The 27635-nt window shown below is 49.6% G+C and overlaps 1 protein-coding gene across 1 annotated transcript in view; it reads right to left on the bottom strand.

The window, feature by feature from the left end:
- Positions 1-27635, bottom strand: part of LOC119445320 (small G protein signaling modulator 2-like) — a 161522-nt gene that overhangs the window by 18532 nt on the left and 115355 nt on the right. The window contains exons 19-21 of the mRNA XM_037709634.2: positions 25863-25972; positions 23232-23328; positions 792-959 (exon numbers count right to left, since the gene is read on the bottom strand). Of these exons, the coding sequence (XP_037565562.2) occupies positions 792-959; positions 23232-23328; positions 25863-25972 (375 nt within the window). The remainder of the gene's footprint in view (positions 1-791; positions 960-23231; positions 23329-25862; positions 25973-27635) is intronic.

The following is a 27635-nucleotide window of genomic DNA, read 5'->3' as shown; positions in this document are numbered from 1 at the left end:
CAATGGACGGGGTGCTTACGTAGCAGTCACCACCATTATGAACCACGACCAACTCACCCAAGCTTCTACCATAATATGCTTGCTTTCTTTTGTTGCAACACTTCCCTTGAGCAATTCTAATAAGAATGGTAAAAGTAAGGGGAAATGTAATCATTTACTTTTTAGAGCATATCTCTTAGGCCCATTTCCAGCGTTGAGCGTCGGCGTCCCTCGGCGTAACCGAGCGAACGAGCACAGCGAAGGATGAAAAAGCGAACGCGGAGCGCAGCGGGAGGAGAAAAGCGGAGGAGGAGAGTATGGCGAAAGGGTGGGCGCTGGCGTGGGCTTCGAACCTACTGCGCATGCGTTACTTCGTCTGCGCCGCCGCCGCTAGAGAATGCGCTCCGCTCGAGGAACGTCTGCCGCTGCTGCTAAACAAGCTGCCCGAGCAGAGGCTCAGCGCTGCCGCCGAGAGCACCCTGTAGTTCAGAATCAAATTCATTGCCACAATATATCGCGAGTTCAAAACACCTAAACAGCTGCGCTCAAAATTCCCATTAGGGAGTACCCTAGTCGTCGGCCATTTTTTTAATCGTTAAGGTACTCCTCCGAGGCTGTTATTGAGCCCTAAAATGAATTCATTGTTAAATGAAGTAATAATTTTTAATCAGTTTCTCGCTACATGTGCGCAAGACTTGTCAGCGTACCTTAGACCAGCACAGTGCTACATACCCACATGCACACCTCAACGCTTAATTGTACAAAAATACTTCCTTACATAACGAAATACAGAAAGTCAACAGCGGGCATACCATTGAAAAACTTGATAATGTCGGTGAAGTCCATGTTGTTTTCTAGTATAATATCACGGTAGTACTCCACCATGGCCAGAGCAATGAAGAGCACAAAGTTGCTGGAGGCAACGTGCTGGGCAGCCCAGATGGTTTCCCAGACGCTGAACACGTCCTGGTAGACGAGCTCTGCATAGCCATGAGAAGAAACATATTACAACGAAGCTGTTATCCTGTCGGTGTTCGGCATTTTTCGTGTCCTGTCCGTGAAAAATTAACACCATCATCAATGGCCCCTACCCCTCTAAGCAAGCAAAAATGCGATGGCTCATCCCCTCGTAATGCAGAGGCTACAAGCACTCAGCAACGTGGAGCTAACAGGGCATACATTCATTGCAACCACACATACAACGTACAGAACAGCGTACGTTTCAATAAAAAACAAGCTTAAAACAAGCACCTATCATCATCAGCAATGGCTCATAGCCCCGAACAGCGCATAGATTCATCGAAATCACCCATACAACACACCGAACAGCACACGTTTCAATAAATAAAACAAGCATCCGAGCCATCAGTAAAGCATTGCATAACCTCCCTCAGCAGTTGTAGTGGTGGTTTTGCCAAGGAGGTTGAAAAAAAAAAAAAAACTTCTGGAGTGGCCGGCGCCCGCTAATGTTTACCAGCAGGGGTGAAGCCAGCGCTTGCTCCGACTTCACCTCTGAAAGAGTGCCGCGCAGGCTGCAGTCCGCGCACACCTTAAGTGCTTATGTTGTGCGAATGTAAACGATAGGGTAATTGTAAAATAAAAGGTCATCTTTTGTAGCTAAAATATTATATTTGGTTGAGTGTTGATATCAAGAACTCTAAAAAATGCACCACGGCATTCAGCTTTGCTCCTAAAACCAGTGAAACAAAGGTGTACATTTAATAGGATGTTTACAGCGAAATGAGCCATCTGAAACATGAAGGAGGCAAAAAGCAGGCGTTTCCTATATTCCACTATTCCCTGATGTCTCTTTGTACCCCGAGTAAGATAGCGGCGGCCTGGCTTCACTTTCAAAGCACCATTGCCACTACAGAATTTTTTTAACCTGTTTGGGTTTTGCAACAGCTTCGCTGGACATCCACTTTCAGAAGGCCGCGGGATGGCGAGTCATTTTGTTTTATTATTATTCTGGGGTTTTACGCGCCAAAACCCGGATCTGACTATGAGGCACACCGTAGCGGCGGACTCCAAATTAATTTTGACCACCTGGGATTCTTTAACGTGTACCCAATGCACGGCACAGCGCTTTCTTGCATTTCGACCCTATAGAAATGCGGCCATTGCGACTGGGATTTGATCCCGCCATCTCGTGCTTAGCACCACAATGCCAGACAAAGATAAATATACAAACTGCTTGTAGATTGGCCCGCCAATGTCTCTTCCTTTTTTCTAAAGTGGCGAAACCCAATCACAACACTTTCGCACGCCCGCGCGATAAAGCACAAGCGAAAACGAGCAACATTTCGAAACTTCGGTAGTTAGTACCAAGGCATAGTGGACAATGTATCGATTTGTAGATCCTTCCTCGAAGCACACGTGCATTTCTACGATCTTTTTACGTGCTTTCTACAGCGATGCTGTTATACGCTAGTTTCCAGCGGATCGCTGCTTGCGTAGACCGAGCAAGGTATATATGCAAACTGGTAGCGTAGCTTCCATAGAAACCCACATGTCAAGAAAATGGCGGCTCGTTGCAACCGTCGCCATCTACGTATCCGGGGGACAACTAACAGCAAGCAAAAAATTAAAAGTGACGTCACAACCGAAAACGGCAGTGACGTCAAGATTTTATGCTGCTAGGCGCGAATGTTTGAATTTCTTCGGCATCCGGCATTTCGACCGCTACGCCAGCAGCTATTTTTCTTTTGAAGCTGAGCGACTGAAGCGCCAGCGTGTCATTAGACTATAAGAGTGGCGTATGTCTTAATGTGATCATAATTATGCTGTCATTGATAGTAATTGCTCCAGTAGGTTCCTTAGGAAGGTGAGCGAATAGGATGGAAATAAATGAGGGCGTCAAGAAGATTTCAAAAGCAACTTCACTTTTATTCGTCTAGAATAACGCAACCAATATAATTAACCAAACAAAACTGGTTTCAATGGATGAAAAGTACTATGGCGTGCACACAGTCGTAATGTATAGCAGCAGATGCGAAACCTTTTCACAGTATCATTCGCAATTCCGTGCGACACCATGTATTCATTTCCAACAGTTATCAGACAAGACAACATTGCCCCACATTATCATTTAGAAAACATTTGACTTACTAATTTCGTTTCCCGTCAGACGCTCAGAGTCTGTGGAACAGAGTGAGCGAACACAGCGCGACGTTTCTTCGCGGAGCGTTCCGTATTTATCGTCACGACGCGACACAGCGCGTCGGATGCCGCAGCGTTAACTTCGAACCACAACCGGTCACAGGCACTGCAGCTGGCTCCGAAGTTCCGGCTGAGAAACTCGCTTTGAAACCTGGCCGTCGCACTGGAGAAGTTGGCGCTAGTGCTGCCGAGGCCTGCACCACCACGTCGGGTTCCTGGAGGGCTAGACGACGCTGACGTTTGGCCTCAACATCGCGCTCCCGCAACTCGGCGTCGGCGGCTCTTCGCTGACGTTTGGCCTCAACATCACGCTCCCGCAATTCGGGGTCCGCGGCTCTTCGCTGACGTTTCGCCTTTGTTTCGGAATCCCTCACGCTAGAATCGGCACGTCAACGACGAGCCCTTTTCCGAGCGAGTTCGCTGCGCCGTTGCTCAAACGCAGCCTGATCCTCGGCGGAACGCAGCACGCGCGGCCTCCCCGTCCGTGCGCCCAAACTGAAATGAGGTGAGGTAAGCCCGGCGGAGCGCACGCCAACCCCCCTTTCTTCCCTTTCCCCCCCCGCGACACACCAAACGACCCTGATTGGTCGGGCGCGTCACGTGAACCGGCGCCGGCGCAGCTTTTCCCGCGCTTGCTCTCTCTTTCTCTCTTTTTTCCTTCCTTCCATCCTTCCGTCCTCCTTCTTTCTTTCTTTCTTGTCCCTGGCTCATACCCGCATATCCCTATGCGGGTATGCGCCACACGTGCTTTTTTGCTTGACTACAACGCCACCAAAACTTTTGAGTCAATATAAGCTCGGCTTGAAAAAGTGGTGAGAGCGAAGAGGCGCGAGGAGGAAAGCGGATGGATGGATGGATAGAAACATTTATTGAGCGATGGTAAGTATCGCGGTGAGTCTTCGAAGATCGGAGGCTCTTGGTCTCGCGGTGGGGGGGCCCTCAGTCCAGGGCTCCGCTCGCCGTCGCCGCCCTGCGTGCCCTGTCAATCAGGCTAAGCTGATCGTCCAAGGCCTCACTGGCCAACAGCGACTCCCACCGCTCCGCGCTCGGGTGTTGGATGGGGGGTAAGACAGTAATTCCACGACACGCCCATGTAATGTGGAATAGAGTGGCTTTCTCGGAACACCACGGGCAGCGTGAAGGGTATGCCGTGGGGTGGATTTTGCTGAGGAGGTGGAGGTTGGGGTAGGTACCTGCCTGGATAAGTCTCCAGCTGGTAGCCTCCTCTTTGGTGAGTGAGCGATGGGGGGGGGGGGGGGGGAGAGTATTTTCTTCGGGTACCCTTATAATAATTTAGAATGGACGAATAGTCACACGGTACTGGAACGGGTGCCTCAGGGGCAGGGTGATCGGGTGCTCGGCTTGTATACCCTCGAGCGACCCTGTCCGCCGCCTGGTTTCCCTCCAGCCCCGCGTGGCCAGGTGTCCATATGATCTTATGCCTGATCGGAGGTGTTCGAATGTGCAGCTGTTCGCCAGCGTCATGTGCCCTTAGGAGGATATTGAGCGCAGGTTGAGAAATGCGTCCTTTCAGGTAATTGCGGCAGGCGGCCTGGGAGTCCGTGAGAACGTGAAACGACCGTCCTAGCTTGTTGCCCTGAGCGATGGCAAGTGCGATGGCAACTTCTTCAGCCTCCGTGATGTTCTGGCAGTGGAGGGAGGCACTGGCTAGCTCCCTGTGGTGGTGGTCGCGGACGACCGCTACTGCTCGAGTGCGGGTGGTGTGATACAGTGCTGCGTCGGTGTAGCAAGTGGGGTTGTTCTCACGGTACCTGAGGGTTAAGGCCTCAACTCGTGCTTCCCGTCGACCCTGGTGCAGTAGGGGGTCCATGTTGCGGGGGATAGGCGCAACGGTGAGTGTTGAGCGGACATGATCTGGGACCAGGTGGAGTCGGGCTGCCTCCCGAAGGGTACCAGTGTGTCCGAGGAGCTGCAGGAGGGCGCGGCCTGTGGGTGTGAGCGTTAAACGTTGGAGCTGAGTGGCCATTTGTGCTTCACATAGCTCCGTGAAGGTGTTATGTACCCCCATGGCAAGGAGTTTGCTTGTTGGGGCACCAGGGGGAGCTTTAAGGCCACCCGATAGGCCCGACGCATCATGGCGTCAATTTGGTCGCGTTCTTGCTGATTTAGGTGATGGTAGGGGAGGCCGTAGACGATTCGACTCACTATCAGACTTCGAACGAGCTTGAGAGTATCTTCTTCCCGCATTCCATGGCAGCGGGTGGTGACACGGGCAATCATGCGGGCCACTTGTAGCGTTGTGTTGCGCAAGAGTGTGAGGGTATGTGTGGCGCGACGGTTGGATTGCAGCCACGCACCTAGCACTCTGATGATGGAGCGTTCGGGGACGACTTTGCCAGCGAGGAGGACCCGGATGGGATTTTCCTGGGCAGTCTGGCGGGGCTGGGTTGTGGAGTGGCGAACTCGGAGCAGCTCGGATTTTTCGGTGGAGCAGGCCAGCCCGCGGGCATGCGCATATTGCTCGACACAAGTGGCGGCTTGCTGGAGGTTGTATTCTTTTTCGCCGAGGGAGCCCTGGGTAGCCCAGACCGTAATATCGTCCGCATACATGGCATGGCGAACGCCCTCGATGTGTTGGAGTTGATGTGCCAGGCCCACCATGGCCACGTTGAAAAGGAGGGGGGAGATGACCGAACCCTGCGGCGTACCCTTATTAGGGACTACGAGGGTGTCTGATCGGATCGTCCCCATCCCGACAGTGGCAGTGCGATCGGTCAGGAATGCTTTGACGTAGTTGAAGACACGGTGGCCGCAGTTCAGGGCTGCAAGGCCTTCGAGAATGGCTGGGTGGCTAACGTTGTCAAATGCTCCCTTGATATCAAGCGCCATGATGACGTTTTCACCATAGCGGGGTACGGGTTCAATGACTTCCTCTTTTAGTTGGAGGAGGACGTCTTGAGTGGACAGATGCGCACGGAACCCGAACATCGTGTGTGGGAGCAGGTTGCCATCTTCGAGGTAGGTCTGAAGGCGGAAGGTGATCACGCGTTCGAAAACCTTGCCCAGACATGAAGTAAGGAAGATTGGACGCAGGTTCTCGATTTGCAACTTCTTGCCTGGTTTCGGGATAAGGATCACTTCGGCATGCTTCCACTACGGGGGCATGGTGCCGTTCTGCCAGTGGGTGTTCAAGAACGCCGTGAGATCTTGCAGGGCAGTGTCATTGAGGTTACGGATAAGTGAATATGTAATGCGGTCAGCACCGGCAGCAGTGTTGCGTGTGCTTGCGCGGACGGCCGCATACACTTCCTCGATCGTTATGGGGCGGTCCAGGAGGGCGTTTGGGGAGCCTTGATAGACAGTGTTGGCAGAGGGTGGATTGTGATCGCCAAAGCATTTTCTGCGGAGCTGGTCGAGAAGGTCGTCATCAGTACCGTCAAATGTGTGAATCAGGCGATGGACGGCCTTGTTCGTTTCAGTTTTGCTGCGGGTGGGGTCGATGAGAGCCCGCAAAATGCGCCACGTGCGCGCCATCCCCAAAGAGCCCTTAAGGGTGTCCGTGAATTGCGCCCAGTTGAGTTGGGCTAGGCTGGCGGCGTATTCCTCTGCTTGGGTGGTGAGCAAGGCAATTTTGACCTTAAGTTTTCGATTATGTTTTTGAGTCTTCCAGCGGCGGAGTAGACTACGACGTGCGTCCCATAGGTGGAGCAGGTGGCCGTCTACCTCGGGGGTCTGGGTGGTGCGGGTGATGTGTTTTGTATGGCGATCTTGGGTGCGGCGAAGCTGTTCGCACCAGTCCGTAAGGCTGGTGTTAGCGTCGAGGGTTTGCTCGCTATCGCATCTGAATGCATCCCAATCCGTGATTTTGGCTTTCCCGATGGGACGCCGCAGACCATCCTCAGTGAGTTGAGTGCGAATGATATAGTGGTCACTACCCAGGGTTTCCATGAGATTTTCCCAAGTGTACGTGGAGCTGCCTCTGATGAAGGTAAGGTCAGGGCAGGTATCACGACAAACACTGTTTCCGATGCGGGTGGGTGTGGTAGGATCGGTCAGGAGCTCGAGCCGGTAAGTGTCGACGGCAGCGGCAATTTGCTTGCCTTTGTGGTCAGAATTCCTGTAGCCCCAGCTTGTGTCTTGGGCATTGAAATCCCCGAGTAGGATCAGATCCTTACCCTTGGCCAGTGTACAAGCACCTCGGATGAGGGTATAAAAGTCTGTGTGGCGTTGCCGGGGGGGACTATAGGCATTGAGGATAAAAAGGCTGTGCTTGCTGGTCTTTTTCCGACGCCGGAGCACGACCTCTACAATGACATGCTCAATATGAGTGTCTGGGATGACGTCTAGGGCAATGACAGTGAGCGCCTTACTGACGAGAATGGCCGCTTTGCCCTCGGTCGGGCTGTCATAGGCCTCGTAACCTGACAGGGTTGGCGACACACCTGGCTCCTGTAGGGCGATGACGTCTGGCGGTTCAAGCTGGGTGTTTATGTATTGTTGAAGGAGGCTCCGCTTACGACGGTAGCCTCGGCAGTTCCATTGCCAAATTTCTAAACGTTTTTGCGGAGATGCGGTGGTGCTGCCCATGTTAGTTCCGAGAGGTGGGGGGTAGGGTGAGTTGGGGGGCCTTGAGGATAACTCCGGGGCCGGTAGCTGTCTGCGCGGGGGTGACCGGGTTGAGCTGAATCGGGGGGTTGGAGGTAGGAGTGTGCGTTCGTTTCTTGCGGAGGGAGCCGCCTATTTCCGCAAAGCGGGCTTCAAGGTGTGTTTCGACATCCGCGATGCGTGTGCCCAGTTGGGAGAGTTGGGCAGAGAAGCTCTGCGTAAGTTGGTGGTTTTGGTTCTGTTGTTGTTGCGTGAGTTGTTTCGTGAGTTCTCGCAACATTTCGTGTAGTACGGTATATGTAATGGGGGGTTCCTGGGGGGATGCAGGAGGATCCGCGCAGGGAGGGGCCTCGTGTGTGGGGTGGAGTGGGGGGGGGGTGGCGGCTTGGGTGATAAGGGCGCGTAGCTCAGCCATTTCACGGGCGTGTTCGGCTTTAAGTTGTGAGAGTTCTTTCTTAAGCTGCTGGTTCTCTTGGGCCAGTGCTTCATATTGAAGTGTGGGTGGGGGGTTTGAGCACGGAGCGACGGGGGTCTTTGCCACAGTCGACCAGCTTACCTTGGCGGCCCTGTCGGGCGGCGGGGCGGCAGGCCGGCCGGCTGGTGCAGCGGAGCCCTTCTTTTGCAGGCCGGTGCTTTGGTCATGGGTGGCGTGGCGTTCCGGCTGGGCGCGGGAGCTGCGTTGCTCGGGCTGGGAGGGTTGAAGCTGGTCCAGGCCGGCTGGTGGGAGCGGCGGAAAGGACTGTGATCGGGAACGGGACCGGGAAGGGGTCTTTGAGGAGTCGTCATCGTTACTGAACCACCGGCGGCGCGCGCTTGGCGGCTGGCGTTGAGGGGTTCTGCTACGGCGAAGAGTTTTCAGACGTTGAGGACACTCCTTGGCTCCTGAGAGGTGTCCCTCCCCACAGAACTTGCACTGAGGAGTGCAGGGGTGGTTCTCAGTGGGGTTCAAAATGCCACACTGGCGGCACACGGCAGCGTCCGGAGTGGGGCAAACGTCCGAGCGATGACCAGGCTGGTAGCACACCTGGCACACTTGTCGGGTTGGACGGTACGGGTGGCACGCTACCTCCCCGCCGTAGTAGAGAACGTAGCGGGGAACAAGGGAGCCTTCGAAAGTTATAACGGCCGTCTTCGATGTCCCAAGCATGCGGGCGCTATGGATAGTAACGCCCTGCGTCCGCACTCACAGGTTAGCTTTTAGTTCATCTGGAGAAGTTCCAGGGTCCAAACCATGTATAACGCCCCGTAGAGTGTTGTCAGGGGCCGCCACGTAGGTGTTGAAGTCATGATTGCTCCCGCCGAAGGCGAGCGTGGACACTCGACGAAGGAGCTCAGCTGTTTCGATGTGTGGAGTGCTTGCGATAATGATGTTCGACCCTGTACGGATCCGCACAATAAAGTCGTTGCCGGTGCACTTGGGGTGGTAGTTGCAGGCTGCCACCACAGCCCGACACACCTGGTGAGTTGTGAGTGTCTTGATATTTAGGCCCTTTTTGGGGCGCAGAATAATCTTGAAGTCGTTCCGAGGTAGCGGCGGTAGCCGGCGACGCAGCCGGCGCGTCTCTCCGGGCGAGCTCTTGGCGTTCGCTGCGGACGCGTCGGGCGTCGCTGCCGTTTGCGTGGTAGGAGGCGAGTTGTTTACCTGGGCGTTGCTGGCAGAGCCTGGCGGGGACTGAATTCTGGCCGGCCCGGTTGCCTGGCCTTCCAGTTCTCGTGCTCGGTCCTGGCGCTTTTGTTTTTGCTTCTGGCGCCGGGAGAGCGCCAGTTCCCAGTTTGTGTCGGACTGTGTCCCTTGTTGTTGGGCAGCCTGCGGGAGCAGCGGGGAGGACGCTCGGTCGTCGTCACTGGCCGAGGTAAGTTCCTCCATCTCCTGTAGGTCCACGAGCTGGGGCGTCGGGGGGGCTAGAAGGGGCTGCATGGCCGGAGATTGTCCGGCTTGCAGACCCGACGTCGTAGGTGGTGTATCCATGGGGTTAAGGAGGCTAGCAGGTCATCGCTCGCCGAGTGCGAGCTACGCCTACTTGCGAGTCTTAGCGGGTCAGCGCCCGCTTCGTTCTTCTCGAACCGATAGGAGGAGGTGGGATGGTCCTACCGGTTGAGAGTGAGGTCATCAGGGTCCCGCTGATAAGGGCTCGAATCTCCGGCACACTGCCTGGGGCGATAGCGAGGTGGACCGGTCAGAACGGGCAAATTAGCGGAGCCGAGGTGACGTGCGACCTCTCAGCCCGGCGGCCATGTTGATCTGGGCGGAGAGGAAACGGCGACATATGTGCGAGTGAAAGCGCGTGAGGGCGAGGGACGCGCGCTTTTATCAGGAAAGCGGAGAGGAGGGTGCAGCGGAACCAACGTAAATATACCTGGTAGCGAAGCTTCCATAGACGCCACGTTGAGTGGCACTGACAATTGGGCGAGTTGGTACGGATGCATGGCTTCAGAACGGCGCAACAAGGAAGACGAAAAGACGAAAGAACACACGTTGTTCTTTTTGCGTTGTGTGTGGCCACGTGTGTGTATAAATCTGCTCTGTGATATGGAATAAACTTTAGTTGTGAGTCGGCGCTTCTGTTCGTGTGTTCTTTCGTCTTTTCGTCTTCCTTGTTGCGCCGTTCTGAAGCCATGCTTCCATAGATGCCCATACCTTCAATACATGGCGGTTCATGGGGCTTAGTGCCATCAGTGAAGATGGTTAACCAGCGAAGCTGAAACGTGCGGCCTCGGTGTTTATCACTGGATAAATCCCGAATGTTTATTAAAGTATTTCTCAATTAAGAGGTTACACACACGTTCGGCTGCTACGGAGAGAACGACGTCCCTGACGGTACGCCCGCAGTCCGCCGTTGTCGCTGCGTTCAATGTCTCGAGTTTGCTGGGCGGCGGGGTTAGCAGCATTCGCCCGCCTATTGCCGCTTGCGATTCTTCGAAATTGCTTCAAAATTAAGTCTGTCCGTCACGTAAGACAATGCATGGCTCATACTGCCTTAAGCAATGACTCATAACCCCGTAAACGCGGCCTCCCCAATACGACGACAGAAGAGAAGTGAAATTCTACGCTGGAATGATGAGCGACAACGCAGCCAGCTGTGGAAGAAGAGGACGACGAATAACGCGGGAGTTGTGGCACGAGCGCGTGCCGAGCACGAGCGCAGACCCGCGGGGCGCCAACGAGCCCACTGTGGAAGAAGACGACGCACGAGCCAATGCTGATGGTGATAGTTTTCTGTACACACGCGATTTTGCCTTGTCCACTTGACGGTGACGCACGTCGTAGCGGCGCTTCTGGTTCTCTTGCGACACTGACAGGCGAGCGCGTGCTAGTTGTCGAGCGTTAATTGTCAGCGCGAGCGATGGCATCACGGGCATATTCACTTGTCGAGGTGGTAATCGATGCTAGCAAGGTGTCGACCGGAAGCGTCGATTCACGGCCATACAAGAGGTAGAACGGGGAATAACCGGCAGTGTCGAGGCGAGAAGAACTGTAGGCGAATTATAGCCAGGTCCCAATTGCGGTGATCGGCTGAAGCGTATTTCGCCAGCATAGCTGTAAGGGTCCGGTTTGATCGCTTGGTCAGGCCAGTGGTTTGTGAATGGTAGTAGGTGGTAAGCTGCATGATGCTGGATAGAGCAGACGCGCATAATGTCATCAGTGACCTTGGACAAGAAGGTACGGCCTCGGTCTGTGTGCATTTTACGTGGAGCTCCATGCATCAGAATGACGTCGCGTAGCAGGAAATATGCCACATCCGTCGCGCAGCTGGTTGGGAGAGCGCGCGTATTGGCGTATCTAGTCGCGTAGTCAACAGCGACAGCAACCCACGTGTTCCCCGAAGCAGATGCCGGAAAAGGGCCCAGGAGGTCCAGGCCGACACGACCGGAATTTCGAGGGACTGCAGGCACCCAGCGGGAAGTAGGGATGGCTTCTTGTGTAGCACTGACAATTGGGCGAGTTGGTACGGATGCATGGTTTTAGAAGGGCGCAACAAGGAAGACGACAGACGAAAGAACACACGTACACGCGCTTGTGTACGTGTGTTCTTTCGTCTGTCGTCTTCCTTGTTGCGCCCTTCTAAAACCATGACTTCTTGTGCCGTTGACATGGCTCACAAGCTGTGACCTAGCGTCGCACAGAACATACAAGACCAGGCCAGAAGAAGTGGCGGCGTACTCTGTCGTAAGTTCGCGACACGCCTAGATGTCCAGCGGTGGGCGCGTTGTGAAGTTCCTTAAGAACGGTTGGTTGCACGGAGGTGCTTTGGGATGACAAGAATGAGATCGGGCCCTTCGTAATGAACATTCCGATGGTACAAAGTACCATCCCGGAGAACGAAGAGGCGTAAGGAATCGTCGTCGGGCACGGATTCAAAACAATCGATGGGAACTTTGAGTGAGGCATCACGACGTTGCTCGTCGGTGATACGGAGGAGCTGTGTCACACACGGAGAAAACACAAGGCGGCCTTCTCGATGTCAGGTACGTCAGAGCTGTCGACGGGGTAACGCGACAAACTATCCGTGTCTTGGTGCAGGCGTCCGGACTTGTAAATCACAGACTATGAAAACTCTTGTAGCCTCAAAGCCCAACGACCAAGCCGGCCCGTGGGATCCTTGAGGGAGGAAAGCCCGCAGAGAGCATGGTGATCGGTTACCACGGAAAAGGGACGGCCGTAAAGGTAACGACAGAACTTGGCAACTGTCCGTTCTGCAATAGTTGCGCTCTGGTGGTGAGAGGAGGCGGATGGCATAAGTGACAACGCCATCTTGGCTACGCTGATGCTGGGCTAGGGCAGCGCCGACACCATGAACACTGGCATCCATACGCAATTCTGTTGGTGCATTAAGGTCGAAGTGGGCGAGGATCGATGGTGAGGTCAAATGCGTGATGAGAGCAGAGAAGGCGGCAGATTGTAGAGGTCCCTGTGAGAAGGGCACGCCTTTCTTCAAAACGTCAGTGAGAGGTCAAGCAATAGCGGCTAAATCTTGGACAAAGCGGTGGAAGTAAGAATACAGCCCAACAAAACTGAGAACGTCTGTGGCTTACTTAGGAACCGTAAAATCTTGGACGGCACGAATCTTGTCTGAGTCAGGTTGTACTGCGGTAGCGTCGACAAGATGGCCCAAAACCGGCCGAAACGGCATTTCGATGAGTTGAGTTGCAGCCTGGCCTTACGAAAAACGTCAAGTATAGTAGAGATACGTTCAACAGGAGTGTCAAATGTTGATTAAAAGACAATAACGTCGTCAAGGTAGCACAGGCATGCGGACCATTTGCCCTGAAGCAAGGAGTCCATCATACGCTCAAAAGCGGCCAGCGCGTTACGTAATCCAAAAGGCATAACTTTGAACTGGAAAACACCGTCGGGTGTCACAAATGCGATCTTTTAAATGCGAAGCATTTCTTGGCGAACATTTGCTACTTCGACAGTATCTATCTATCTATCTATCTATCTATCTATCTATCTATCTATCTAGCCGCCTACGACTTTGTGCTCTCATGGTCGTTTCCTTAACTTGGTATGTACCAAAATCGGCATACTATGACAAGAGTATATGACGAACATAAATGATATGTCATGACAAACGTGTCATGTAGGTTATGAAACAGCCGCCTACGTCTTGGTGCTATCATGCTCATTTCGTTAACTTGGTAGGTACCAAAATTGGTATAGTATGACAGGAGTGTATGACGAACATAACTGATAGGTCACGACATAAATGTCATGACTTGCGTGGCATGTAGGTCATGACAATGACCCAGCGAAAAAGATTAACACTCAAAAACCACTGAAATGGGTTCAGACGTGGACACAGGTGAAGGAAACACTACAGGATGCTGGTAGAAGTCATAGTCATGAGCATGACTCATCAAAAATGACAATAACTCAGCGAAAAAAGTATAGCACTCAAAAACCACTTTAATGAGTTCGGACGTGGGTACTAAGGGAAGGAAACACTAAAGGATGCTGGTAGAAGTCATAGTCATGAGCGTGACTCAGTAAAATTACAGTGACTCAGCGAAAAAATATTAACACTCAAAAACCACTGGAATTGGTTCGGACGTGGGCACTAAGTGAAGGAAATACTAAAGGATGATGGTAGAACTCATAGTCATGAGCATGACTCAGCAAAAATGACAATGACTCAGCGAAAAAATATTAACACAAAAACCAGTGGAATGAGTTCGGATGGGGTACTAAGTGAAGGAAAAGGCTAAGGTTGTTGGTCGAAGTCATAGTCATGACATTGACTGAGAAAAAATGACAATGACTCAGCCAAAAAACATGAACACTCAAAAATACTGAAATGGGTTCGGACGTGGGTACTAAGTGAAGGAAACACTAAAGCATGGTGGTAGAAGTCATAGTCAGGAGTATGACTACGGCTTTCGTCCTAAGGTCTCTTAGGTGTAGCTAAAGGGACTCCTGAGGACTCATGACATGAATGTCATGACATGCGTGTCATGTAGGTCATGAAATAGCCGCCTACGTCTTGGTGCTCTCATGATCGTTTCGTGAACTTGGTAGGCTCCCTGCACACTGCTTCGCGTAACATCGATTCCCATGAGGCGTGGGATCTGCCGGCTTTTTCTCTGTCCATATCGTCGACGGCGCTCTGCCAGTACCCAGATCAAAGGTCAGTAGAGAAGTAGCTGGCACCGTAGAGGCAGTCAAGGGCGCCGTTGATTCGCTGCAGCGGGTACACGTCTTTCTTTGTTATTTAACTGTAGTCACTTTGTTCAGATGGCGGTAATCCACACAGAAGCGCCATGCCCCGTCCTTCTTCTTAAACAGCACTACTGGTGGCGCCCACGGACTCAAAGAAGGCTCAAATATGTTAACATCGAGCATCTTGTTGACCTCAGTTTGAATTACATGGTGCTCCGATAGAGATACTCGATATGCTCTGTGGTGAATAGGAGCAGCATCGCCAGTATTAATATGATGCTTGACAGGAAGCGTCCGGCCTAAGGGGCGATTGTTAAAGTCTAAAACATCCCTGTAGGAAGACAAAATACGGTAGAGGTCTTCGGCTTGCGCTGGTAAAAGGCCCGTCGCGATCATTTTCTGAATCTTGGGATCAGCACAAGAAGCAGACTTCGGAAATCTGGTAGGCTCACACGAAGCATCGGGTGAGAAAGCCGCCACGTGATGGTCATCTAAAGGCTCGAGTTGGGCGATGCAAATTCCCTGGTGCACACTGTGCTTGATTCGACCGAAGTTGTCGACAGGAATGCAAGTCCGGTTGGCCGTGATAGTCAGAACTGTGTGAGGTTCGGTGACATTATACTGCAGTGGAATGTTGGGCAGCGGAGTGATGAGATACTCTCCGTCAGGAACGGGCGGGGAAGACGACAGCTCGATATACGTATTTACTCGAAAATAGGTCGAGCACGAATGTAAGTCGACCCCTATATATTGTGCTCTCTGAGAAATAAAAATATTCGGATATAGGTCGATCTTTTGAGAAACTGAAAAATGGGAACATTACACACCTTTATTTACAATAAGCTCGGCTCGGCCACTCGCTGCCACAAGCTACATCCTCGTCAGAACTGTCAGGAAAGTTGTCCTCGTCGGAAAGCCGTTGCGCCGCATGAACCCAGCCCCGACTCGCTTTAAACGTCGACCGGCCGGCCGATCCAGTCTCGTTGCGCCAACTGCCGGGCTTTCCTTTGTATGTCCTCGCAGGATACCTGAAGACACTTTGCACGCTCCTCTTCCACATGAAGCCTCAGTTCTTTCTCGAGAACGTCACGCCTCCAAGTTGATGGGCCGCGAAAAGCACGATTCCGCCCGTTGCACGCAAAAAGTTGGCACCGCTGCTTCCTCCAATCCCTAATCAGCTTTTCATTCACGTCGAACTCGAGCTGAGTAGTCGAGTTATCGGCAAAAAGTACCACTTGGCGCTTGAAGTGTAGCCATGCCAACGTGACATCGTCGCACAGTCGCGCAGCAGCAAATGTGAACCGTCATGATCAGAAAAGGGCGACGCAGAGGCAAACAACCAAACAACCAATAAACAAGTGTGTTTCCGTAAGAAGACACCGCTTCGGGCCTGCCTGCACGGCGGTTTATGCCCCAAAGTTGCGTCGAACGCGGCCACTTATGCCACCACTGCTGACGTGGTCTAGCACTCGTCGGTGAGCGCTCGCGTACCCGGCGGCGGCCCTGTTCCAGAATGGAACTTCATAAGCTCGGTACTTTTGCTAGCTTACGAATATAGGTCGAGATTCTTTGGTCACGAATATAGGTCGATGGCCAATTATGGGTAACATTTCCGGGGAAAAAAAAGGTCGACCTATATTTGAATAAATACGGTATGATAATGATTCGGGCGGCACGCGGACGAAGCTGGTGGCACTTAGGCGGCTGGGAATTGTATCACAAGTATCCGAAAGAATGGTAAGTTCGAGGCGGAGGGTGCTCGCGGAGCAGTCAATAAGAGCTGAATGCACTGAGAGAAAATCGAAGCAGAGTATGAGGTCGTGCGGGCTATGAGCAATCACGGTAAAAAGGATAGCAGTGTGGCGGCCTGCTATGCTTACGCGTGCTGTATACATACCGATGACAGGAACAGTACCGCCATCCGCAACGCGGACGACGCGTGTGGTTGCAGGAGTAAGGAGATTTTTAAGTCGTCGTCGGAAGGCAGCGCTCATAATGGAGAGGCGCGCACCTGTGTCGATCAGCGCAGTGACAGCAGTGCCTTCAACGTCAACCTCAAGAAAGTTCTGGATTGTGGGCAAAGTAAGTAGCGGATTTGAGGGCAAGATCGACATCGCAGCTTCACCTCCCGAAGCTGCAGTTCCTAGTTTTCCGGCCGCGTATAGAGGGGCATGGACGGTGACGAGAAGCGACGGGGCTGGGGCGAACGAGACCGATGACGGCGATCGGCCATTGCGAAGATTCGGGGCAGCGGCGTCAGCGGCAGCACGATCATGGCGAGAAGCATGGGGAGCAGTAGGTGCAAAGTTGCAGGCACTGTTTCATGTTGGAGACGGAGTTGGCCATCGGTTTCGGCAATAACGAGCGATGTGGCCAATGCGGCAGCAATGCAAACAGATGGGCTTGTTGTCAAAGGTGCACCATTAAGACGTTTTGCGGGATATGGCGGGAAGGGACCGTTTAGGACGAGGAGGGCCCCGACAGAAGCGCTACACGCTAGGTTCGTGGTTTGACGAGCACACGCAGTTGAGACCCATGTTTTCAAATTCTTGTCGGACAACGACCTGGATCACAGCAATCGTGGCTGGTGATGGATCGGTGGGCGTCGTGGAGTAGGATGGCGAATAAGCGGCCTCGAGCTCGCGACGAACGACGCCAGTTACGTTATCACATGGGTTCGGCTGACGGGGATGGTCCTCCCTAGTCGACGTACTCGTAGCAGCGGTATTGGGCCGGCGCACGATATGGGGCATGATACGGCGGCTTTTAGTTTGTTCGAAGCGGCGACATTCTTTGAGAATGGCGTCAATAGTTGGAACAGTGCCGAAAACCAGCAAGTTGAAGGCGTCATCCGTGATACCCTTTAAGATGTGGGCCACTTTGTCTGTTTCAGACATCTTGTCAGCTTTGCGGCAAAGAGCCAAGACGTCTTGTATGTATGAGACGTAGGGCTCTGTGGGGCTCTGAGCACGTGTCGCAATGGCCTTTTTTTGCTGCGACGGTGTGCCCAAGAGGGTCGCCGAACAGTTCGCGAAGTTTTTCTTCGAAAATGTCCCAGCTTGATAATTCATCTTCGTGGATTCGGTACCACACGCCAGGAGTGCCGGTCAGGTTAAAAACGACATTAGCGAGCTTGATCGTTGGATGCCACCTGTTACTAGTGCTGACGCGTTCAGAGTCTGATCCACTCGTCGACGTCAGTGCCGTCCAAGCCGGAAAACAGACCAGGGTCGCGAGTGTGGGCAAGCGTCACGGCTGGAGCAGTCTGACGAGTCGCAGCCGGCGATGATGAGGTCTCATCTCCGGGAGGCATAGTAGCGAGCTCGATGTAGCGACCGCTGTGGAGCTCCGTGGCGAGGACGGGGATTACAAACCTCCACCAAAATGCTACGTGCGGAAAGACACAGACAAAAGAGACTATTTACACTGTATTTACAAATGCATGGCAGCCAGAGATCAATATGGTAACCAGCTCATGCCAAGCCCGAATGCCCGTCTTCGTCTTTCTTTGCGCCATGGCTTATAAGCGCATGCTGTATCGCAACAATATAATTACCTTGCGTATTCCACGACAAATCATGAGTTATGCTAAGGCCATAATATTTGTGAGTGTTTTACTGTTGATAGCAAAGTGTAATTATGTACATATCTACACTGATTGCCATTGTTGACCGTACGTGATATGCTCATCGATTTACACAGTTAGCCTTCAGTTTCATAAGCTATTTGTCACACCAGAGTGACACATTGTATTGACGTCCGATGTGGCCGTCACTATCGAAACATACCAGTAACGGTTCATTAACTCGGCTAACACCTGGTGGAGCCTTATAAGTTAAGAAAACAAATACCGAGCTACCCGGTTGTTTGAACTTGCACAGGCTGCTTACTTCGTGGGACGACCGCAGGCGTTCTATTGTATCTTCGCATTAACTCGAGTGCTCAAAGCTGCATCGGCTGTTACAACTCGTCTGGTCAATAAAGTAACTTGTTACATGTAATTGGTTACTGAAAAAGTAACTGAATTACAGTGCATTATTGGGTAGAAAAGTAATCGATCAATTACAAAACTACAAATAATAGTAATTGATTACCAGTAATGACTTACACGTAATTCGTTACATGAAAACCTGGCAGATATGCATGCCTTGTGTAACGCACAAAAATTCAGAGAAAGCGAGCATTCAATATATATTTTCAAAGCACGTAAGTATCCTACACAGTTCTAACTTTTGGTACACGTCCCCCATGAAATGGCCCCTATTTCCTCGAAATATCAAAATATGGATATCTGCCATTTTTGGTCCTGCCAGGAAAGCAGACAAACTTTTGAAGCCCTTCATATAACACCTTTAAACAGGCTGAAACTGAGGGTTTAGCAATTTTCGCTTACCCCCCAACTGTCACGCACACCTTAAACTTTGCCGTCATATTGCCTTTCATATTCCCAATTGTTTCTCAAATATGAACTTCGGGAGTGTCTCAGCTCTGTCAGAAAACCGTGGAAACTTGCATATAACATTTTCGATCACCACTAACGCATTAACAGCTTCGTTGTTAACGATCACGCATTAACAGCTTCGTTGTAAAAAAAAATATGTGTTTGCGCAACCGTTACGTAGAAACAGCCTCAAAACGAAACTGACGAAAAAATGCAACTCATTGTTGTAATGGTATTGTAATTTCTCTGAACATTCAAGGTCGTTTTCAGCAGCATATCCAGAATAAGTCGTGATTACACAATCACATTCGATAATCAGGCCTGTAATGTGTTTTATTACTTTTTTGATGGCGATAAGAGATTGAGACTGCAACACTATGTCGACTATCTCTGGGCAGAGATTCAATAGTTCTGGTATTTGATAATACAATGATTTCATCTTGCGTAAGCAGTAGAGGGAAACCTCACTCTCCACTGCTGAAAGTGTCAATGTAGCCCAAATTTTAAGGACACAACAGTGATGACATGCAGTGACAAAAGCACTAAACAAAGTTGCAGCACAGGCAAGAGAGATATCGTGACGTGTCACTTCGTGAACGCGGGTGATGCGCAAGCATATGGGTGCTATAGTGCACACGAACCAATCGGCCTCGGTACGTCTAGACCCTGTCCGCATCGCAGATCGCTTTCAAGATAATGCTCGCGCGCCATATGCAGCAGCCGCCAAAGTAGAACGCCCCCTCCCTCCCTCCCGTTCCCCCGGTGCCTCGCGTGTGATGGAAAACGGCGCGCTTCCTCCCCGCTTTCCTCCCTCGCGCGCGCGAGATTGAGCCGCCATCGTCGGCTCACCGTCACACGCTTTCACTCGCACATACCGCATACACCGCGCGGGGACGATGTTATCACGAGACGAACACATAGCGCACACAGAACCCGTAGCAACTGCCAGAGGAGGTCAACTCAGCGCGCCTCCACCTACCGTCCTCCTCCTCGACGTTTCGCCTCCTTTCTCCTTGCCCGCTTCGCTCAGCGCCACCTAGACTTTCCTCTAAGTGGCGTTGCATTGCCGCGAGCGAGCTCAGCATGCTCCTCGGTACTGTCCCCGGGGCGCGATTCTCTTCTCCCTCTCTAGGCGCCTTCCTCCTCCGGCGCTCGCTTTCCTCGCGGCTTCAAACACAATTTCGTCGATTTCACTGACGAGGCATGACGCTTGCGCGTAAAAAAATATGGCTCACAGTTGACGTTAACATAAGAAGTTATTATTAACGAGTCATTCGTATATTTCGAGTCATTCGTATGTCGTATTCGTCACGAGTCATTCGTATTCGTATGTCATTCGTATTAACGAGTCACTCGTATGTCGCACGGCGACAAGAACGCATTAAGCAATTATTGTCGTTTCAATATTGCCCGTCTTTTCCAAGGGTATAGAAGTTATCCACGTCAAACTCTTATCATACTTCAGCAAGCGTAACTTACTACATTATTTCCACTATGGCTTCTGAAAACGCCGATCAGCAGAAACAGCCCCGTTGAAGCATAAAGAAGTTATTTTAACAGCATTCCATAGCAAAGACCTAATCGCCAGTATTTATGTTGAATTGTAAAAGTACTGAAAGTTGGGCGAGTTGGTAGCTATTCATCTTGAAACTGTAGCGCGCACGCGAGAAACGAGGACAAAAAGGCGAAGGTGACAGACAGGCGCTGATTTTTCAAAGAATTTTGACCTTGTCAATCATGAGATATTGCTCCATAAACCAGAAAAATACGGTGTCAGGGGGATTCCGTATGAGCTTCTGAAACCTTATTTCTGAAATAGAAAGCAGTTCGAAAGCTGCGACAACGCTTCACCGTTCTTTGTTGCAAAAACGTACTGGCGTTCCACAGGGCAGAACTCGTATACTGGGACCGATTCTGTTCTTGTTATATGTAAAATATATAGTAGACAGTGCTCGCGATGTCAAAATGATCTCGTACGCAGATAATACCACAGTTTTTGTTACCGGTGCATCTGAAGCATAAATAGAAAGGAAAGCGCATCTGGAACTGACTACCTTAAAACAATGGGCAGATGTAAACCGTCTGAAAATAAATGCCTCTAAACTTAAATGCTTCTTTTTGCCCCGAAAGGTAAAACATTAAAGGGTATTCATATCAACTTGGGCAATGGGGTTATTAGAGGTGTGTGAATACTCGGAACTTTTGAATAACGAATCGAATAGTCACTATTCGTAAATGCGAATATTTTTCGAATACTTTTCGAATATTTCAGAACGTCAACTGTCCCCAAATAAACATAAACTTGGAGCGAAAATAACACAAATTTTCACACTGCGGGCATAGTATAGACAAAAAAGTCGCAGTTTCGCCTGAAAGGCGAAGCATCAATTGCGATAGCAAATTAGTAGACAGGTATACGGAGTAAGGATAGTAGTTTTATCGGCTGTATAAATTTGGATACCTTCGCTTACTAACTGAATTAACAAGCATCGTGTCAGCGCGCACAAGCAAAGATGAATAGATCACACTCGATGACCGCACACAACCGCTGTCAAAACGCTGACGTGAGCAAGCGCGGAAGCAGCAGCGAGCGAAGGTTCGTGTGGTCTATCGCTTCAACGGAAACTGAGCGGCGAAAGTACAGCGCATACAAAGATAGGAGCTGTTTGCAGGTCGCTTGCAAGATACGGTGCGCGCTACCGCTCGCAGCAGCGCAAAGTACGCAGTTGCTGGCAGAGTAGAAGCCGCACCCCCTCCTTCGCGCGCTGCTTTCCCACTGTCCTCCTTTCGCGCACCAGATTGAGACCCCCTTGCGCAGGGTCACTAAATGCCCAGTTGGTTCTGGAGCACAACGGCGCCCTCCTCCTTCGCTTCCATCCCCCCAAGGCCTTTCGCGCGACGGAGACGTCACGTTTGCTATCCGCCATGCGCTCGCTCTCCGTGAAAGTGCGCGTCCCTCGCGCGCTTTCGCTCGCACATGCAGTATACGGCGTGCAGCGACGATTTTATCGCCGTTGGACTATATACGGAACCTCACGGCGACAGTGACGGCGACGGCAGAAATCCGCTTGGAGTGTCCATATAATTGCTATCGCAATAAAACATGAGAACTTGCGTAATCGAATACGCTACGTCATACGTACGGCTACGTCGGTAGCCATACTTTGACAGGCTATACAGCGATCATTCACACTCTCAGAGGAATCCTGTGCATGCGAAGAAACTACTTGTCTGTTTCTAATGCTCCATCTCTGCTTTACTTATACAACGCTTCATAACGTACTATGCAATGACAGAAACTTGCTAACTTTCAGTATTCGCACACCCCTAGAAGTTATAGAAAATGACGACAGCGTAGAACCGTTAAGTGTGGTCTTTTCTAAACATGTTGCATGGAATGAGCACGTAGAATGCATTAAATCTAGAATGTCTTTGGTTGGTATCATCTCGCGCACGAGACATTGCTTCTGGTTAGTTAAAACACTTCTTTATAAATCGCTTGTGCTCTAGATTTTGCAGTGTTGTAGCACCATCTGGTGTACGACGGGTGTCACCGATCTGTAGAAAGTGCACTTACTCCAAAAAGGTTGTTTGTTGCGCTGCAAATGTGCCATATTTCTCCCACAGTGCCAGTCTTTTTATGTAGTCCGATATTTTGCCCGTGTTTTCATTCTCCAACTATAGCTTACTCTTAAGTTACACACTTCTCCTAAAGAATAATTACAATGTAACTATTGCACTGTCTGAATTACAGGAAAATGTGCACGCAAGACCAACAAGGCACAAAGAAAAATTTATTGTTCCAATACCGTGACCGAATTAAGATAAGCAATCCAGACTCTACACCTTACCGACCTTGCTGAATATGTTAAATTAAGATGACTGTGATACTACTTGCCATGCCAGGAACTTCATTAAAATGTACTGTGAACAGAAATTTTCTTGTATATAGAAATACACCTGTAACTTACGTTTGTTGTTATTTATTTTTCTATTTTTTGCCATAACTTCATGCATTGATATATCGTAAAAATAAACTACTAAATTTCTACCTAAAAATTCAATTCAATTTTCAATCAAAAGTTAAATTTCTACCTAAGACTTTAAAAAATACTTTTGCAAAATGAACATCACAAGAGCACATCTTTTTCTCATTTGTATGTAGTATTCATTTGCATGATCATTTCTATTGTGTGTTTATGTACTGTACACAATCCCTGTACTTCTGCTCCTGCTGTATTGCTATAGTGGGCCGGACCTTTGTCATGCTGTGTTAACAGCTCTTTGTCTTGTCTCCCCCTACCAAGAAAAATAAAATTGAATTGGAAAACTGAAACTAAATTGAAAGAAAAGACATGCATAATGCCCGAGGAGAGCAACAGATGTCATTGAAATGCACTGCAGGTAAGGCAGATAAAAAAGGTTCACCTCGCTTGAAGTCCAGAAGAAACCATCGATAGCAGAAGTAGAAGTGTGTGTAGTCTCCATTCTGGTGCATCAGCTCAAACATCTCTGCGTCCAGAATCTGTGTGAGAAAGGTTTGGGTGAAATGTAAGTAGCCACCGAAACTATTCAGTTTCAGCACTGTTGCAAATTGGAGCCTGTACGGCCTGCATGATAAGAATTAAAATCTGTCATTGTAGATCACGCTAAAGCTGGATTACGCTGATGTAATTTTTTACAGGATTCCTGCATCGCCGTAGTGGCATTACTGCAAAGAGGTGGACATACACGACGTCCAGGTAGTTTTGATACATAGCTGGGCAAATAAAGTGCGCAGGAACTTAAATGCAAAATACACAACCTAATGGCACAACTATAAAAATCAAAGTACTCATAAAATGTACCGTCATAAGTTACAATAATGAAAGACTGTTATCCAATATTTCGTCTGGGAGTTGATTTCAATCCCCAATTGTCTTTTAAAAAAGTGTTTGCAAAACTGCAGGCACGAAAGGAGTATTGCACTTTTTCCATGTGCAGGGTCCAAAAGATGATCCGTGTTGCAGTGGAACGCAGTGAGAAGAAGCAAACTGTACTGCTACAACAGTCAACGCTTACACCATGTGTCCCACGTAAAAGGTCCGCATGACTAGTCGCGCGGCACTTTTTTGTGTATCGCGGGCTTTCTTTCAGGCTTGGAAAAACATTTCGTGTAGCACGTGTTGATCAACAGACAGCTGGATCGGGAATGTTTCACGATGGTCTACAATTTCCTCATTGACATTCCTGCGCTGAATAAATTATTTCAGAAATTGAATATCGAATAATAACTAATTATGTAATTAGGTGAAATACAAGAAAACACAGGCAGAATCCATCTCGCGCTGACTGTGACCACGTTAGCATTTAGTCAATGTAGCCACACAACGCATTGACACTGTCGAAACGAGTTATGTATGAGGCGTGTAATGCAGCGGGGTTCCTCTTTCGTAAAGCCCCTTGATAATTTGAAAGTATAGCGACGCTTTCCTCCCGCGGCACATTACTCCTCGATTCTCCTATAGCACTATAGGTTCTGCGGAAAGCAGAACCTATAGTGCTGCATTTCTTAATGAAAAACAGTCGACGTGCACTGGTGATGGAGTCCCAGCAAAATATTCAGCATACTGAGGACAACCACATTTTTATGCAACGTACAAATTGTCGCAGCAAAAACGCTGATGAACAAGCCGGAAGAATTTAAAAAATGCAGCATTAGTGGATGGTTTGATATGAGCAATAATAAAGGCACCTTGCCTCGTAAACAACACTGTTTTTTGTCAGAACAAAGTTCTTTCGGCCAATGTTGTGCAGCCACTGCTTCTTGCGCAAGCCGTCGCGCTTTCCTTGCGGTATCATAAAAACAGCATTATCATGTTCAGGCTTCTTGCTGTAGTTACATACGCTAAGCACGGCAAAGTGCAAGCACAAGACCGCACGAAACACAGCGTCCAACGTTCGCTGCGCCGAGCCAGCCGAGCTAAGGAGAAAAATGGCGCCAACGAAAAAGAAAAACATAAGTAAAACTCAAGATCCGCGCGTTTCCAAGGGCAACGGCAGGGAGACCGATCGTCGTGCAGAAAAACAGGCGCAAAGCCGGTTCCCGGGGAGAGGACGCGCAAGGGGAGAGGAAGAGACGAGGAGGTCGCGCGGCGGCAGCAGCGTTCAAAGAGTGGCGCTACTTTTAAATTATCAAGGAACCTTATTCTTGCGCGCTTCTCGGCGCCAGCTAGCGCCGCAGGCGCGAAGCTGATTGCTGATTTCTGATTAGAGAGCAAATATAGAACACACATAAACACGGCGGACGGCACTGCGTGCATTTTTATTTGCGCTCTGAAGGCAATAAAGGGCAGCTCTTTTTTAAATTTTTTACTAGAGCTTAAAGAAATATGCTAAATAACCTGCCTAATCCATCATGGGGTTACACAATATGTCACTTCCCTACTACACAATTAGTGCAGCCTCTGCTACATATGAATATGATATGCGTGCATGCTACATGCGAGGGTACGCTACGAATACTTCAGAGTCGGAATGTGTAGGTGTGAAATAATTGAACGAAGAAGTGCAACATTAAGTTTTAGAAGTGCTTGCTGAGGACCTAGTTGGTGCATACTTGAAATAAGTTTTATTTTGTGCTGTATTTCTTTTTTATGCTCATTAATTATGTCAAGCATAAGTTATGTGCTGCTGCTTGAACATCAACTGTCATTTAAAGATCAAATGTCACGCATGTCTGGCAGCGGTTCCTGCAAGCACTTGTCCATTCTGTGAATGACAGTGTAGGGCATGCAGAATGCTTTCTCCACACAGGAATGCTGACTTGACTTCACGCAATGCGATTACCCCAAACATTTTGAGTAGCTGGGATGCCACACACATAATTTTTAGCCTCGTGATCTGTCTAGCTTAAAGTTCACCAGAATAGTGGAAGGCTTTTTTTGAGCAGCTTAAGAGTTCTTACTGTTCCCCCATTAACAAGCTAGAATGCATTCCTGCTGACCTTCACTAAATTTAAAGCAGAACAACAAGAGAATCAGCTGGCTGGTAGCCCTCAGCCGAGTACGGTCAGCTTGCCTGGATGAGTGAGCGCATGTTGGCGAAGTGGTGGTCCATGGCACCCCCATGAGGGAAGTTGGCTGCCATTCGCTTCATCAGCTCACAGAAGCAGCTGTAAGTCAGCATCTCTGCGCAAACACACACACACACACAGACAGACGTATGTTGCTACTAAAACTAGGTATAGCATCTTGTCTGCTGCAAAACAGTTCCTTCAAAAGCAGTTCTTGTTTGAGATTACTGAATCAGTCATGTAACTATCACTGGTCTTACAAATAAGCCATTTATTTCTACCTTGCCCTTAGATATATTTGTAATCGGGACCATGATTACAATAAAGTATTATTTCATCTACAAGGAAAATGAAGCGTGAGGCAAAAGATCATACAGGTCTCAAAAGACGAGATACAAGCCCTACCTGTAACTAATATACCATTCCAGGACATATTCAAGTATAGATGTATTCCTTGAACAATTAATTCCTGATAGTAAAAGAATGCATTTGTCATAAGTTATGACTGCCTCTCTTGCTAGCTACAGCCGATTTCATTATTTTGATCATATAGATGGATCATAAGTATCCCAAAGTTGTGTCAGTGTTTTGATAAGAATCTTAACAAGAGGCTCCGGAGTAATTTCGGCCCCCTGGAGTTCATCAAAGCACACTTCACATCACTTGCGCATTTTGCGTTCTATCTGCACCATGGCATGCTTACTATGGCTGAGAACCGCACAAAAGGCCCTGTGTTTAGCAGCTGAATATTATGACCACTCAGTCACCACAGCAATCCTGCTGTTTTATAGCCATCAGGGTAAGCGATCTGCACATGTGGTGGTGAGCACTCTAGATATATATAAAATGCCACCGTTCACAAATAGATACCTTATTTGTGTGTATACAAACATAATACAACCAGAAATGCAGGTTGTTAATTTTTAAGTTTTACGGAATTTTTAGAAATTGTCTGTGGCAGGTAGCATAATTCGTATCATTGAGCTGGGTTATTCGATGAGGCGGACATTCGTAGCATGAGAAATCGAAACACATATTCAACTAAACAACAAAATTTCACTAATTACCTTCCTAGTTAATTATTTTACGACATATTGCAATTTACGAAATTGTAGCTTGTCATGCGTATTCACTTGGAATGAATTTCCAGAATGACACCAGTTTGGAGATATGCGCCATCAAACTTGCCGTAAAAATGCACTGTTGTTCCACTTTATATATTGAAGCACAAAAGTAACTGGCACGCATTTCGCAATTCATTGAAAGAAGGTGAGGCGTGCAGGCACAAGAGAAGGAAACCATACAACACAAATGTGGTCCCCGTCCCTTGTGCCCGTGCCTGCACGCCTTCTTTCACGATGTAACAATGCATAATGCAGAAACATTCGTGGCTTACATAGTTAAAGGTCTGACGAATAACCGCCTGGCGAGGGAAGGTCACAGTTTTAACGGTCAACGATTGTTTTAAAGGGTAGGTCAACGATGGTTTTAAGATGGACGTGTAGCTTATCACACGAGTTATGATGGCGCATCTGCATGGTACTATCTGCGCATGTGCCGTGGCGTGCGATTATTGGTACTGATAGTCCATAATGGTTAAAAACGGCTGTAGAGGATTTGAATAAAACTAAAATAATAAATGTACAGCGCCTATCATATAGCCCCCGAAAGAGTGAAGCCACCGATGTATTGGCGCACACACGCCTGTGGAACGATGGCTACGGTTTCCTGCTGCTAAGCCGTAGGTTCTAATGCCAGCCGCGGCAGTCTAATTATGA

The sequence above is a fragment of the Dermacentor silvarum genome, chromosome 3 (assembly GCF_013339745.2).
Source record: "Dermacentor silvarum isolate Dsil-2018 chromosome 3, BIME_Dsil_1.4, whole genome shotgun sequence".
Lineage (NCBI taxonomy): Eukaryota > Metazoa > Arthropoda > Arachnida > Ixodida > Ixodidae > Dermacentor > Dermacentor silvarum.
This window is presented reverse-complemented; position numbering and strand designations above follow the sequence as displayed.